The sequence below is a fragment of the Melospiza georgiana genome, chromosome 1 (assembly GCF_028018845.1).
Source record: "Melospiza georgiana isolate bMelGeo1 chromosome 1, bMelGeo1.pri, whole genome shotgun sequence".
NCBI lineage: Eukaryota > Metazoa > Chordata > Aves > Passeriformes > Passerellidae > Melospiza > Melospiza georgiana.
Window position 1 is genome coordinate 79246303 of NC_080430.1, and position 17238 is coordinate 79263540.

At 35.5% G+C, this 17238-nt stretch overlaps 1 protein-coding gene across 7 annotated transcripts in view; it reads left to right on the top strand.

The window, feature by feature from the left end:
* The window catches only part of CDH18 (cadherin 18), a 229841-nt gene extending 217890 nt beyond the window's left edge, over nucleotides 1–11951 (top strand). For 6 of the 7 annotated variants that reach the window (XM_058021639.1, XM_058021628.1, XM_058021608.1 and 3 more), the window contains 2 exons: nucleotides 4997–5248; nucleotides 6445–11951. In XM_058021639.1, coding sequence (XP_057877622.1) covers nucleotides 4997–5248; nucleotides 6445–6947 — 755 coding nt within the window. In that variant the 3' untranslated portion in view covers nucleotides 6948–11951. The remainder of the gene's footprint in view (nucleotides 1–4996; nucleotides 5249–6444) is intronic. The other variant, XM_058021648.1, reaches the window with a different exon arrangement.
* The last annotated feature ends 5287 nt before the right edge of the window (nucleotides 11952–17238 follow it).

Here is a 17238-nt window from a genome sequence, read left to right on the forward strand (position 1 = left end):
AGTTAAAAAGGAATTCTACCATGATTATAACAGAAAACCAGGAGCTGCTACTGTAGAGGGAAGACATTTTCCCTCTTCAGGCCTCTGAACATCTCTGAAATTTTTTTTATTTTAAAAAATTTAGCTCTAAGACTGATCATAAAGTTATTTTAGTGCATAGTGTAGAGGATCTGCATTTCTTTTCTGAACTGCAACTTGTTGGTGATTCAAAAACCAACTATAAGCAAATAACAATATTTCAGACCAAAAATGAGTTCTATGTTACTTTTCGTTTTTGCTACCCACTGAACTAGAAACTTACAGTAGCTTTGTGCCCATTGGCAATGGCTTTAAAGACAGCAAAAGAGAAAAAATATTTACAAGAGCTATCAATAAAGAAATGAAACAGAAATGAATATCATGAAGTTCACATAAACAAATTAACAACTCCAACTTTAGAAATGTAAGAAATGCAAATCATTTCAATATATCTTCTTTGGTTTTAATTAGTTTATGACTTCTCAGAAAATTTATAGTAGTTGAACTGCTGACACAAGCAGAACTGAAAATTGAAACATGCCTTAAGATATAAACAGGATTTTACTTTTTTTTTCTTTTACCTCCGTTTCTCTTGTGTCTGCATTTAATGTGTAATGTGTCAAAGGAATTCTCAAATTGTGAATAATAAATGAGCATCCTCCAATGCACTCCAGCAGTCAGCTTCCATGGCCTTACCATTGTATCTCTGTTTCCTTGATTTTCCTATGCCCTCATTTCTTTATTTAGCTTAGAAGCTCAATGTAAAAAGGCAGAGATTATGGAAAAAAAGACTGTGATAACAGCCTTGTATAGAGAGTACAGCCTGGATTAGTAAACTGTGACATCTTCAGAGTGTGAAGAGTTGCTGTGTTACAGCCCTGTAGCATTTCCCATGGGTAACCTCAAACTCACTTAAGATAAAGCTTAACTTCTAGTTGACATATTTGCAAAGAGCAGCCCAAACAGGAGTAAGTTTAAATCATTAGAAAGTTTAGATCATTAAATGGAGCAATGACACAGGGTATCAGATAAATATTTATTTCCCTATGTGGGAGTTAATTTTCCTTAGCAGTCAGTCTTGTAATCTCCAGTGAGTCCTGGTTCTTATCATACTCCTCAACGGTGAAGTTCACCATTTAAATCTATTGAGATAAAAAAATCTTTCCTTCCAGGTCTAGAAGAATGCGATCTCTAGAGCTCCTCATCCTATTGCTATTGCTGCTGTTCTATACACTTGCCTTCCCCAACTATTTGCTGTATCTTTTCTCAGATAACAAAGAAATTTCTCACTGCATAACCCCTTGGCTCCCTTTCAAACTACTTCTGTTGATATAACTTTTTTCCCCCTCTCAATAAACTCTTTTCTGGGTCATCAGTGTCAGACTCTATACTTAGCTTCCTATAGCTTTTACAGATGGAGAGATTTTTTTGTTCTGTGCAAAGCTCTTAAAAGTTACTGTCTTTCTAGCTCTTCTCTCAACCCGTTTCTATAATGGTTTTTGACAAGGAACAAAAGCAATTAAAATTTGAAAGCTCAGAACACCAGCATGTTGGCTGGTTTTCAGGATGCAGTCAATATTGCAGTTTGGCTGCAAGAAACTTTTTTTCTCTCCATTTATTATGTTAGTATACCTTTGCATATGATTATCCTCAAGAATGGAGTTCTGACTAGAGCATCAGAGATATAATCTCTGAGTTATGGCAATATGATTGGCTTTGATAATTATCTGCTATGCTTGATTCTCAGTGACCTTTGGAAAATCAGACACAGTTTCCTTTCTTGAAAAAAAATTATATATCTCCTTTGTAAAATGTTTTAAGAAATTTAATGAGACAAAAATAGTATGTGAGAGTTCAGATACCTTTCAGTATTTTACTTATATACTTTATTTGTGTTAAAATTTGTGAAATTTCATTGAAGGAAAAACTTTACACTGTTTCTTTGAAAATGTTTGTCATGGGATATGTTATTACAGAAACTTCTGAGGATTTCATGCAACATCTGTTTCTACAGAAATCTACTTACTACCCAAGAGAATTTAAAAAACAGAACTTCACCATGTCAGTTCTTTTAAATAAAAAATTTTGTATTGGTTCCCTTTTTCCTTAATTGTGTCTTATACCAATATTTCATTGTATCTTATAGTTAGTTGTATAATGTTAAAAGTACAAGAAAAACAATTTAATATTGAATTAAAGAAATCAATTCTGAAAGAGAAAAAAGTCTATTTTTTTAAAAATGTGTATTTATTCTTTACAGTATAAAAATATGAGTTCTTTTTTTGACAAGGCCTTCCTCCCAGATAAGCAAGGTTTAATTATAGCTTTTTTCGCATTTTTTCACTGTAACATTGAATTGTATAATTTTCCCATTTCTTCATTTTTTTCCTCTTCTTTTCTTTTTTCTCTTAACTTTAATATTTTTTCCTCACAATTTTCCTCCCATCTGTCCACATTTACCCTTGTAGCATACATTCTCAAATCTCAATGTTCTTTCCTTCACATCTTTGCCAATAGTCTCTGTGCTAAAATTACTGCAAGATCCCTGATCAAGAGTCCTCAGTTTTTCTTCATTATGCTCAGTCTCTGATGCTTTTGTTGTCAGCAAGCATTTTCATCACTGCTGCTGGAGCTGTGCACTGGATCATTCACTCTTTTCAAAATTTAATTCACAGGTGACAAGCACAGAGCTCGGCCGTGCACCTCCTCTTGACTCTGTAGAACCCAATGACTTCATTTTCAATGGGTTTTTCTCTTCTGAATTTACAAAATAATGTGAAATTTGTATTGCAGCTCAGCAGAACACTGTTATCATATTGCAAAAGGAATTTACATGCCACAGTGTGTCATGGTGCCTGCATGAGGCTATTTAGGAGTGCTTAAGGATCTGCAGACTGTTGGAATAATGTTGAGGCAAGAAAAAAACCTGGTGCACTCTTGTGCATACTGCCTGAGAAGGGTCGTTGGTGTATGTTAATAACAGTGACCGTGCTTGGGTGTCATGTGAGAGTTCTAGTTGGCCCAGAACAACAAAATGCAAAATATTTTGGGGGCAGGATGTATACCTAACAAATAACTTTGCAATGTTATATCATGGACATTTTATATTCTTCCACAGTATTGTGGTCTTATGTTCTGTCAAAATTTTTCAGATTAAAGAATTATCACCTCATTCTTCTTGCAGTAAGGTTCTGTAACTTGAATGAATATTGCACCCGCTCCAAGTGAAAAGAACAACACTTAATGAATTTATAACAAACTCACCATGCTGGATATTCAATATTTCAAAAATAGGAGGGAGTGTGGAGGTGTGTTGTGGGTGTTGCTTATGTACAGAAGTGGAGCTAAAGAACTTCAGTGCTGAGTTCTTGGTTTATCAGCAATTGTATCATTTCCCAGCTCATATATGTATTTCTTGTGTGAAACCTGTTACCAAATATATTGTGATATTATGCTGATGTGGGATGATATTGCCAGTTTTTCTAAATGTCACTGTCAAATGCCATGCAAAATAAAATGTTGGCAAAAGTGGGTTAAAATGAATGGTTTAAAATTTTGCACAGAGTTTGACAGAAAGTACAGCGTAAAGAGAACCTGAAACAGATCTTGTATCCAGTTTAAACAAAAACTCATTCAAATGTGTGTGCAGCAGTCTAATGGGCAAATATATGCCACACTGGCTATTTTGTTGCACTAGATGTTCACAGAGTTACAAGGATTTCATTTTCCGTAGATATGATAAAGCCATTTAATAGTGTAGCTACAGTGGTAAGGAAAAATAATAAATTTGCTTGCTTATTGGTTTGTAATAGGAAGATGAACCTGGCAGATGTATTCAGTACTTATCATCCTTCTATATTTTGCTAAAATACTCCAATCTCATAACCCCACAATTCGGAACCCATGTGACAAGCAATACAAGAAGAAATCTCTTTTCTTCTAAAGTCTCTGTATCTATCAGGCTCCTCTCTCTCTCTCTCTATAATTGCTTGTGCTTCAAATTCTCACTGTTTCCATTTTTTTTTTTTATTTATCTTTGTCTTTTTTTCAGAGGCTAGTAATTAAATAGTGGTGGCAACAAACTGAAAATAAATTTTACACATATGAATATTGGCTATAACTATTATTGCTGCAACATTTCTTCCCCTGCATGCTCTTTATGCATCTTAATTTCTTGGACGTGAAGGGACATGTGTGGCTGCTTCCTACTCTCCTTGATGCCTACAAACGCTCTTGCAATATGTGTGTAATAAGCACGAGGTTTACTTTGTCTATGCCAAATGGACCCATAGGTAACGGAAGGGTGAAAATGTCTTATGTCACGATCTCCCCCTTTCTTATTCATCTTTAAACTCTAATAGTTTAGAACATGTAATATCCTCTCTTTTCCTTTGCCTTCCCTCTTCCTCCAGACCTCTTCAAAGCACGTGTCTTTGGTCACTGTCCTTTCAGATGTTTTCTGAAAACTCACTAAAACTTTGAAACCTTTAATAAATACTAAAACATGAAAGTCTCATTTTAGTTTTTTACTAAATGAGTTTTAATATTCTACTGAGTGTCAAGAGGATTTTGGATTATGTGTTGTGCAAAAATTTTACGATAGTTATCCTCATAATTCCAGGTATTCAATTTGACAAGGGTTCATATGCTACCAACAGCATAGCATAGGATGAAAAGACTTGCAAATTGGGCCCAAAATATTTGTCAAAGTTCTCTTGATTCCAATAAAAATACAAGTTTTAAGTGCTCTCATTTATATAATGTTAGTTACTTTTCAACTCCTCTCCTTTTTCATCTATTGACCAGAAAGGCTTCCTGGCAAATTTTAATTCTAGATTTTGCATTTTCATAGATTAGGGCTTGCTAGTTTTAGGAAGCCCCATGCTTCCATTTGATGGGAAACAAACAGTAAATAACGTGTTGGTTTTTTTTTCATCGTCTACCTCACTGAAATGTTGTTCTTGTTTTGATATTGTAGATAATACGGCCAGTATTCTGACAAGGCGAAGGAGATACAGTCGAACCACCCAAGATACCTATTACCTCCCCGTTTTGATTTCTGATGGCGGCGTGCCCCCTCTCAGCAGCAGCAGCACCCTCACCATCCGGGTTTGTGCCTGTGAGAGGGACGGACGAGTGAGAACTTGCCATGCTGAAGCTTTCCTCTCCTCGGCGGGCTTGAGCACGGGAGCTTTGATTGCCATCCTGCTCTGCATTGTCATCCTTCTTGGTGAGCCATTTGCAGTTCTAAGTAGTGCTGTCCCTCCAATGCCTCTCGGAATCTGGCAGGGCACAAGGTTTCAGTATGGCATGCTTTTGGAACAGTGGTTGCCTGGTAGTAGGAGGCAATTAGAAACACAAAGCTGTGATTAGAGGGTAAAGGTTTAGCTAGAGTTCATAGGGGAAAAGTGCCTTTGAAGTACATTTTAGGATATCTGGAATCCAGTAGAAATTTTTTTTCAGAGGCCATCAAGTAATTAGCACTGGAGATTTTTTTTTCCATAATTTGGAAAGATTTCAAAAAGAGAGGATTTAGTATCATGTCTTGAACAAAGTGAAAAATCATAGAAAAGAGATGGGCAAAGCTTTTTGAAATGCATTATGCTGTAAGAAGCATCATTAGCACTCTACAAAAGCCATTTCTTAATTACCTTTATGGGATAAACTGTTAGCAATGCATAACATAATCCACAGGGACAAGGGACATAGGAGAGTATAAGCAGACTCATAAAATTAATGACATTACAAGTGCATTTCCTCTTGACTCTTTTTAGGTTTTTTATTTTTCCAGGTCAATTGCAATGTTACTCATTAGTTAATATTGTGGTTGGTTTTGGTTTGTTTTTCTTTTTCCTGTCAGAGACACAACTTGCTGGTGCATAACTCTGTGCTACTCATGTGATTTTCTGCACAGAGATGGCAAGAAATAATAGCAATTACAGTGTAACCGAGAAGATATTTTGAGGACTTTCTCCCCAAAGACTACATTTTCTAAGACCTACTTTCTTTACAGCTTGCTTCAGTATTTTCTTGTTAGAAGGCTATTTTAAAATATACAGTTATACATTTGTCTTGTAATTTTGTATTTTATTACACAAAATTGAATATTCATAAGAAAAAAGGAAATGTTTTCCATAATAATTCAATTTATATGCTAAACATTGGTTTTAATGAAGCACTGAAAGCCCTGGATTATGCTTCTGAAAAATGCTAACTTTAGTTGCTCATTTTTCATTTACCTGAAAGAATGTTATCTCCATTTATCTCCTTTTTGAGATCCTTAATAAACTAAGTAGCAGATGATCCCTAATACCAGTACTGAAAATACCAGCCTGAAAATATTACACCTCTGTATTTTTGACTTAGTGTCTGCTATTTCTGTAACACACTCAGATGGAAACTTTAAACCTACTCTAATATCTGCAGTTTTCTCTTTAGCAATTGTGGTCCTTTTCATCACCCTAAGACGTAGCAAGAAGGAGCCTTTGATCATTTCAGAAGAAGATGTCCGGGAAAATGTTGTGACATACGATGATGAGGGAGGTGGAGAGGAAGACACAGAAGCATTTGACATCACAGCACTGCGGAATCCATCTGCTGCTGAAGAGCTGAAATACCGGAGGGATGTTCGGCCTGAAGTGAAGCCTCTGTCCAGGCATCATCCCTCCTCAAGCCTTGACAGTATAGACGTTCAGGAGTTCCTTAATCAAAGACTGGCAGAGGCTGATCTGGACCCCAGTGTGCCCCCATATGACTCCCTGCAGACATATGCCTATGAGGGTCATCGATCAGAAGCTGGGTCTATCAGCTCTCTGGATTCAGCAACGACACACTCTGACCAGGATTATAATTACCTTGGAGACTGGGGACCCGAGTTCAAGAAGCTAGCTGAACTCTATGGGGAAATAGAACCAGAAAGAACAACTTAGTTGTAATTCCCGGAACAGAGAAGTTCCTAAACCACTGGACAGATAATGACAACAATGGTAACAAAAAAAAAAAAAAAGTGAATACAGTACTTGGAACTGAGTAAGTTGTATGCAGTTACTGTAGAACAAGTGCCCTTTTCATATTTGAAACTGGGTTCTCCAATTGAAAGAAAGTCAAATTTTGGAAAATACAGAAAAAAGAATCTATTGTCCCTTGTGTATTTTTTTTAATTGCTCATTAAAGTGTCTGGTACCTTATCTGCAACAATACCGAAAGTAAAGCCAAGAAATGACATTTTTATTGCAATATGCATAACAGCTCCAAGCTGCAGTGAGTTTATGGTCATGTCTGTTTGAGAAGAGAGCTAAAAAAGGATCAAATGTCTTGCAGGTGGTTGTAATGTTGCATTTCTAGCTGTGCTCTAGGCCTTGTGATCCCAACATGAGGTAGACAATGAGGTTTACTATCAGTGTGAGAAGTGATACCAGTCTGTTTCCTTTACAGAGGTGATAAGCCACACCTGTCCTCTTAAATAAATTGTCCTTTGATGATTTAATCTTATTGGCTTAGCAGGTTGCATTGAGAAGCTGTCATTTTGTAATGTCCTTCATAATCTTGTCATCCATAACCAGCTAACAGATGGAGGGCATAATTATCTGTATCTCAAACACAGCTCTAGCTCATAACCCCAGACCTGCTCTGTTACTGCGTGCTGGAGGAACTGTTGTTTCCAGTGTTGTGCTTTTTCTTTTTGTCTTTTCATGGAAACATCATCCATCTAAATGGAATAGGCCCAAAGTACTCTTTATGCAGCGAAGCAGATGAAGCATAGGCTTTTTCAATAAAAACAACAATGGCAGCACCATTAAACGACATGGCTTTTTGGTTCACTGTGCTTCACTTGTGTCAAGAGCTGAAGCTTTTTAAATCTTTTGCTGGTCTGAGTCCAGAAGCTACAACAGTCTGTTTGAAACCCAGAGTTCTTAATCACAATGTTTTTCTATTTCTGTGTGTGACTAAAAGCAAAATAGAGCTGCTGGTAAGACATTGGGATGGTGAAAATTGAAGCAAGGAGAATAAGATGATGATGCATTTTTCTTTTAAATTCAATTCTACTGATATTTATTTCTCTTAGAGCATTTGCCACCTCAGCAGAACAAGATGGTTTTTCCCTATTTCAAGCATCATGGAAACAAGAGCATTTCAAGTCAGTGAAAGAAATATACCATTACTGTGGTTCCTATGGATTAAGTAAATTGATTTCTTACATTAGTAACTTTAGAGCATTGCAGGAATGATAGTTCTCCTTAACATAGCAAGCTGCTTAACACCTAATCCAGCAATTATTTTCTTTTCTTTTTTTAGCATTGCAGCAGCAGAACTGCTAAACAGTTCTTTTTAACATAGCAGCCTGATTAGCACCTCATATAGCAGATTTGGATTTTTCTTTTTCTTTGTTTGGATTTTTAACCTTTTCTTTGTCTTTCTGGTGATAATACTGGGTGAGGACAAGGAACTCACAATATCTCATGAGAGATTATGACCTATAATACTCACGATCATTATCAACAGTCCTCTGCTCCTAATTCTAGCTCCACTTTAGGCAAATGGATTTCTTCCAGTATGCATTTGATTGAAAAACCATCCAGAGTAGAAGCTGTGCACTTTTTTTCTTACTCTGCAGTCTGGAGTGCAGAGTGATGCAGATTTGTATGCTGTACTAGATTCCCCCCTCTGCATTTTAGGTGCCACGTATATTCAGCTTAGTAAAGAAGAGTCTATATTTATTGCTGATCTACTGTGAGCCTCACAGGTGAACTAGATAATTAAGCCTTCTTTTCTTTACTCTATGGTTGGATAGGTCCTAGAAATGACTGAAATTTCTGATCAGTTTACTTTGAAGAGATTTTTTTTTTCTCCTGAGATGTAGTTGACTGCTTTTGGTTTAAACTGCCTTCTGGGAAAAATAGCAAGTAGCTTTGTAAGCAACTTTTACACTCTAAAAAGTATTAGTTGTACTGTGGTTCCAGAGTTGTTTTTTTGTACACTATTTTGTTTAAAATTTGTAATTACTCTTCTTTCTTTCAGAATCTGAACCCACATAAAAATTTAGTAGGGAAAAACACCTGAACCCTAAGATATTCTGCTGATGATTTGAAAGTAGTTTAATAGTTTGTGTTAATTTTTTTTATATGCTTTTTATGAAATACAGAGTCTTTTAGAAAAGCATTTAAGGAGGCATTCTTACTGTAGAGTGAAGTTAGATGCAGTAAGAGTTACACACAAGCTGAGAATGGTTGTCTTTTATTGTCTTTTTTGGGGGTAGAACTAGGATATGTTTCAGTTTTGTCCCAAATAAAGCAACTAGTATTGTGTGATTTTTATTAGGAGCAATTTTCCTTTTATTTAAGTCACACTTGCTTTATTCCAACATCTAAATTTTTACACTGTATGAGTAGCATGTTAAAAGCAAAATGTTTCAGCATTACTGCTACTGTAATACTTTGTATTACAGCTGCATGAAAATTGCATTCATTGTTGTATTATAGTTTTGAGAACTGGGTATTAGTTATCTTTATGTCTATTCCCTCTGGCCCTACACCAAAGCAGGGAAAATCAATTGTATTTTGTGTTTAAAGCAGTGTTTGTGCCATTGTTTTTTTTAATTTACATCACAGAACATTCAGACTTACAGGCAACAGAAGTGCAGTGACACAAGCAAATAGTCATTCCTTATGCTAATGGTCAGTTTAAGTCAACAATAACTCAGAGAAATAATATTTCCCTTTTTGCCATTCCTGGTGCTGTCTTTGCTGCTATACAGCACATGCATCACACCCCAGGAAACCTGAATCCTTTGAAACTCTGCAGGGTTACTGAGACGCTGCTTCTGTGATGCTGCGGTGTGTCCTGTTTGGTGCGTCCCATCCACGGTGATCGCCAGATGTGCTTCTCTACCATGATGTGTCTGCATGCTTGCTATGCTTACTGTGTTGTATTCAAATTCACATCACAGTGTCGTGTTGTTTGCATGACAAGTAACAGAGTGTTAAATCTTCAGGGCCACAGAAGAAGGCCTCACAGTGCAGAAATAACAAGTTTACAATTTTATTAACCCAATCTCTTTTTTTTTTTTTTTCCTTTGGTCGTTTATATCCTAAAACCAAATTTAAACTATATTTGAGAAATTCGCTGTTGACCTAGATTCTATGTTGAAGTAAAAGAAAATTAACACTGGATGGCACAATCATTATTGTAGCATTGCTGATTTAAACACAGCACATATTCAGTGAAAGTATTGTGGGAAACTTTTTCTCAATTTATGGTTGTCTGATTATATTTACTATGCTTAAAGCTTTCATGGATCTTTTGTGTACTCATATTCTCAAATATTTTCCTATTAGCCTAAATAGTAATCCTGTTGCTGCTTAACAACTAAATGCTGAAAACTGCCAGTTTGACTTAAACTGAAAATACTGAGTAAAGTTAAATGGCACATGCAAAGTGATACTTAAGGGCTTTTCTATTTACAATTTGATTTCTACAACAACCATTCAACTAATAGTACATTTCCACCAAAATAATTAGCTGCATTCCTTCAAAAAAACCCTCTTTCTTGTAATGGTGAGGGCACTCGGTATGCTGTAATCTTGACAAGTCAAAAAAATGAAAAAAATGGTCAGTATAAGAATTGAAAAATGTGAAACTTAATTGTCAAACTAAAACCTGTCAAAAATGTAGTTTAATGCACTTTAAAGACAAGAAAGAGCTTGAATTCAGCTGGCGTTAGATTAAGATTCATACATTGAAAACAAATTAATTTGTTTATCAGTGTTACCTTTTATTACCAACACATAGAATACTGTAAAAGTTGAAAGTAACTTCACTCTGTTATGCACTTTATTTTTTTGCATTATTTTTAGAAAACTAAAATAACTGCAAACATTTTTGAGTTTTAATTCTAATTGATGCAATTGTTTAAATTGTGAATACTGAAAGAAAATGTCTATGGCAAAGTATTATTTATGGTATTTAAGAGGAATTACAAAATTTTTTTGGTCTAAAACTTTTTTAAATCATCCTTTAAAAAATATAAGTATTGGACCAGTCTGGAATTAACTAAACTCATAAACTCACACAAGGGTAACAAAGGGAATATTCTGAATGCAAAGAAGGATATGAAATTATGCTGCTTAGTGTTACTTTGTGGATTATAAAGTGCTAACACCTTGTACTTGCAGTACGTATAAATGGCACAGTGCATTCTAAGGAACATTAGAAGTGTGTTACAAGTTTTGGGCCATTCTTATTTTTCCAAAGTCTCCAAAAATATATATATTTTTTTTAACAAAAGAGTAATGTAAAGTATACCTCCTTATGCAAGTGTTACTGATAGAAAATTGTTACATTTTCTTTTAATAAACAAAAGGGACAAAATCTTTTATTCGTATTTTTCAAATAAAATGTGCTCTTTGCTATGGTGATGGGTTATTGTATTCCTCATCACAACCAGAATGTGTTATTTTGCCTTCACTCCTGTATCCTACACTCACCGAGGAACCAGAACATCTGCAGACGCTCCATCTTTATGACCCGGGTGTGACACAGTTGTATTAATGAGGCCAATGCCAGAAACTATGTGGGAACTTGAGCTGGATCTGAAATGCCTGGTATTGTCCCTTGGTGGTGCCACTATTTCAAAGACTGCCTCACATGATTATTGCTACAGATGGATGGGGATGGAGAGAGACACCATAAGATAGTTTACAACAGACTGCAGTATAGCTGCTAAATGGTTCATTACTTTTACTTGTGGCAACTGTTCCTCTCCAACCATCACTGTCTGAAACTGAAATACAGGGTTGTAGGACGAATACATTAACCACATGAGTTAAAAAGTGGGGAATTGCACATCTATGAATCCAAATTGGTGGTAAAAGCCATGGTTGTTATCCCAAGGTGACACAGAAGGCAAAAGTAGACAAGGACATTTACAATGCTCAAGCTCAGGCAACTGTAATGAAAGTGCAGAGGAGTCAATCGTTCTCTCTCAAAGGAATTAACAGGCTTTATCAACAAATCACATCTCAGAAAATAATGACACCATAGCTCACAACAAACTTGTTGCAAGCAAGGCTGTCTTTCCCAAACTTTCATAAAAGTCAAACATGAAGTGAGGGTGGACAGGAAACAAAAGTAGAATTTTCTTGTTGAACCCTATTACTCTATTGTCCATGAGTCAATTAAGATTGTGTGCCACCACACTAAGCAATTTTCACAAGTGCCTCACCACAAACACAGAAAACAAACAAAAAAAAAGATGGTAAAATAGTATTTGCAAGATAAATATTGTCAGCCTGAATCTGAAAGCAAGTTCAGGGAAGTTTTGTGGTATTTGTTTTAGTCCTCAGTTGAAGTGTTAAAACTTCCAAAAACACTTTGAGAAATATTTTATACTCAAGACTGATTTTTTTTTTTTTGTCTTAACAATACTTTCTATCATCTTATATTCTTCTGAAATTGATTTTTAGTTGATTGATTTAGATTTTTGTTTGGAGTCTATACTACTTCTATAAATGTGGCAAATGTATTGTTTATACTTAGGTGGAGAGAGACTTCAAAAACATTTGGCTTGTGAGTTTAGCAGACTTCTTCTGTGGGTTTCACGATTCCATGTGGCATTTTGTGTTCTTGCAACTCCTCACAAGTCCACCAAGGAAGTTCCAAAGATCCAACAGAATTTCCACGCTATCTGTCTCATAATCTGCTCTGTTCTGGAAGTACATGCAACAGAGCTGATAGGCAGTCAGTACCTGCAGAAATATACTCATCCAGCAGAGACACCCTCAAAGCAAAAATGGACATTGGGATTAGCACTCTTAGAGGATCATAGGGCACAAAGACCTTGGAAGGTGATCAATTCCTAGCCAAAGCTGAATAAAATCAGAGTCCACAGGAACTCCCACCACAGTGGACCTTGACATCATGCATGTTCAATGCGCTAATGCCTGGTGAGCTTAATGGAAAGCTCTGTATAGGTACATGTAAATAAGTGAAGTGCTCAAATATCACAACTGCTGCATCTTCTGCTAGAATTCTGGGCAGAAATGGGTCTTAATAAATACATTTGTTGGGTTAACAGTGTCAGCATAATTTTGAGATATTCTGCAGTTTTTACACACAACTTTACCTACCACATTATCTGTCTTGAAACAAATTGGATTGCTGTCTACCTTACTCTTAAGATTATGCATTGCTTCTTTAAATCTGCATTATATCTTTGATTTAAAAGCAATTCTTCCCTTTATTTTCTGGAACTGATCTGGGTAAAAAGCACATACAAATAAAATTCAGCCCTGTTTCGAAGGCTCAAGCACACACATCTAACATTCAGCTTCATTATTGGATTTGAGCTGGGCAAAAATCAAACACTGCTTGTGTTTGAAAAGTAAAGCTCACTCTTATTAAAACTATTTTGTTTCTGCCAGTCTAGGTCTATTGATCAAAAACTATGCTTGAAGTGAAAAAGTGTATGATCCTGATTATGGCATATAAACCACATTTGGATTTCTCAAAAAGAAGTAACCATAGCTCATAATCTGTAGTGCTTGCAAATTATATTACCTTTTTTAAAAATCAAACTTGCATTGTTCTGCATTTTCCAGATAGTTTCAATGCTTTGTGCTGCATAAATTTTTATCTGAAAGTGGAGGATAGTAATTGAGACATCAAAATCTTTTTAATCTCTAGCTGCTCCAACTATTTAAGAGAAGAAAACTTGAAAATAGATTTCTTTATGATACAAATTGAATTATCAGCTCTGGAAAATAACTCTCTTGCATATGATATTGGTCATGTTACTGTTCTTTCTTTCGGGTTTTTAGCAGGTTTTTTTAAAGCAGGATGCCAAAGTATACCTTAAGTTTTGGCTAAATGGGTTCTATAACTGCAAGTATAGCATGTGATTTTCTGAGATAAGGAAATTAAATATAAAGCAAAACTCTCAAATCTTGTATGTGAAACAGAAACTCAGGCTATATAAGTGTGTCAGAGACCAACACCACATAAACATATTCAATCCCATTTACTGCTAAAAAAAAAAGGCCTGTAATGCTCACATGATATTTTGTCCTTTAAAAATATATATATTCATATGTACATTTCATATGTATCTATCATATGTATTTCATATGTATTTCATCAATTTCATATGTATTTATCAATAGGGTTTTTATACTTTTTCTGTAAGATTCACTGCATTTTTTGACAAAATTTTTTTGTGATTTCCTCAGAATACTATGCAATCAATTCTGTTGAATTTGATGGAAACAGTATCAGAAGGACAGTTCTTTGATAGAACTTCTCACCAAAATCTGCAAGTGATTAATCAATAACTAACTGGTCAAAGCACTTTATTATGGATGAGCAAAATAGACTTCAGAGCAGGATGTTACATGGGGATCTCTCACTTCAGCTATTTCTTGATCATAATCCCACTAGAAGTTCTAATCCCATTAGAAGTTTCAATGAATTTTTACTTATTGTTTAATGATTAATTCTTTAATAAAACAACATTACTATTTTCAGTTAAGTTTTGTGGGGATGTGGGATCCTGATAACATGGCTTATACATTTTTTCACTTTGTATTCTGCTTTATTGTTCCTTTTTATTTTTTCCCCTACCCTCAAAGGCCCTCTTTTTACACTGAGTGCTTGGAGCACTGCAATATAATAACTCAGGTTAAGAATATCCAGGGAATTTAGGAATTTATCTCTCTGAAAAAATGGAAATACTTTTCAATTTTATCTGATGCCAGATGTACTAATCTTCATTTTTGTTCCCTGGGGCAAACATTTAGATTGGACTTTATCACAGCTGAATTCCTTACCTTTTTTTCCCCTGCATGATATTCCAAAATTCAAATAACTTTTTATTATAACTTAAAATATCTTGCTGTTTTTTAGCATTTATATTGTCCAAGTCCCTAGTGTCTGAGGTCACAGAGAAAATATTATTTCCCTAAGTAATTGCTTACTTTAAAAGCAAGATTTCTGATTTCAGTGTTACAAAGTAAAGACTTATAAAGGAGGAAAGAGAATTATAGGAAGCATGAAGAGCAATGGAAGAGTAGTAGAGCAGACAATAAATACCACAGGACAGATGTGATTACACAGAAATTTTTAGAAATGCATCACAAAATGAAGTACATAGTGATATAGGTCAGATTATTCAGTGGGGTATTACAATCTTTATTGTAAATTTCATGAATGAAAATTGCAGTATTTTATGTCTAGTCCCCTTCAAGTTAATACTAACATAAGTTATATGTGATATAAAATTGGGATAGGTTAGGAAATACAGAAAAAAAATCCAGTGGAAAATGGACATAACTAAAAGTTATTTATATGGCTCTTATTGTGTTTCTTTATTCAAGTTATGCTGGGGGTTTTTTTCTGATATTTCAAATAACAATACTGGATCACTCATACACAAGCAGATTCCCAATGGTACGCCTAGGCTTTTGTCTTGTCAATTCGACATGAATTTTTTGAAAATATTTCATTTGTTTTGCAGGAAGTTTTGGAATGTACATTTCTAATGAAAAGCGGCTACAACTTCCTCACTTCTGGAGCAGGATTTTAACTTTTCTGATAAAGATTATAGATTGCAGGAAGAGTGACAAAAGCTACCCAAACAGCTGCAGGTGAAAACAGTTATGTGCCTACTTACAGGAATTTAGTGCTTTTTGCCTGATTTGTACCCACACAAAATATTGTCAGACCTCAGAAGGCATTGGAGAAAGCTGTGGTCATGATGTACATAAGAAAAACATTTGCTGACTCTGTTCTATTTCTTTCAAATCTAACCAAATTTAAGGTTAGGTGAGTCCAGTATTACTTCGTTGCTCACACTTTATTTAGCTTGTGTGAAGAGGAAGTTCCAAAGATCCAGGTGTGAAAAAATAAACCCACAAAAAATATAGACATTACATGAAACACAGAACGTAAGTGCACCATACATGACCTTATGCTATATTTAGCTTACTACCTAAGCTTTATCCCTAAAAGGAAAAGGGGCAAAATCTTGGCTATCTTGGATGTTCAACCTCCACACTGGATTCTCAACTGTCAGGTCAATGAAATAATAGTTTTAATGTGTACATGCAAAGATGCAGTGTGTCAATTGAAAGGTGAGTGACTTTGGACAGCAGTTTGCACTTGAACTCAAACTGTCTGTTCTCAAGTTATATTTTGGAAAGGAAGAACACCTTTTGATAAAATTGGTCAGATGACAGAAGCATCCTAATTTAAGTGAGTGGAAAGAGCACTTGGTGTCTGGTAGAGTTCTACATGGTTCTGACAGCCAGATGTGTTACTGTGGAAAAGAAAACTTTTGGCCTCTGAAAGTGAAAAGACGCTCCTTATTTTTGAGGCATTTTATGACAGACATTATCACTGCTTGAAAGGATTTATCCTGAATGTGACAGGTTGTGATGGTCAATCTGCCTATTTGGGCAGATTGCACCTTGGGCAGTTCCTGTTCATGGTTTAGGCTGTATGATCCCTGGTGCTGATTGGAAGCATCCCATTCTTGACAGACCTTTTAATAGGAGTATGGTGGTAAATGTACTTGGTTCAAGAAATTAACATGAAACTCTGAGCATTTCATTTCAAGGTCACAAGTTCATATTTGACATGGAAATATCAAATATAAACATGGGTAGCAGTAAATGATTACTTCACAGGAAATTTGCTTCTAATCTCCCTTCAGTGTTGGTACAGAAAACCTCCACGATGGCAGTGCCAAAGAATTAGTAACTCAGTATGGTCACCACATGCTTGTCTGCTGCTAGTTATTTTGAATCTCTTGTTTGACTATGGGGATTTGACGAGTAATCCTGTAACAGACATATCCAAATTTTAGGGAAAAGCATTATGTCTGTATTCAGCTCAACATTCCATTTCCAGCTTCCACCCTTGCTATATCACTGCTGTTGTTCCCAGATTGCAGTGGAAATAAAGAACTTATGGGTGGTAAGGATCTGAACTTCTTGCTGCTGAACAAACACCAGCTGAAATTTGCTGTGTCAGGAACCTTAACGTTGACAAGAGGTGGTAAAGACTCTCATCCAAATGATGACAGAAGTAACATGAATAAAAATAAAATGGATGTTGTTTTGTAATTGAAGACCAAGAGACAGATGAACTAAAGAAAAGATAAGACTGAAACATTTTTGAGAGAAGTGGAATAAATAACTTGATGTTTCTGGCTGGCTTGATATATCTGGT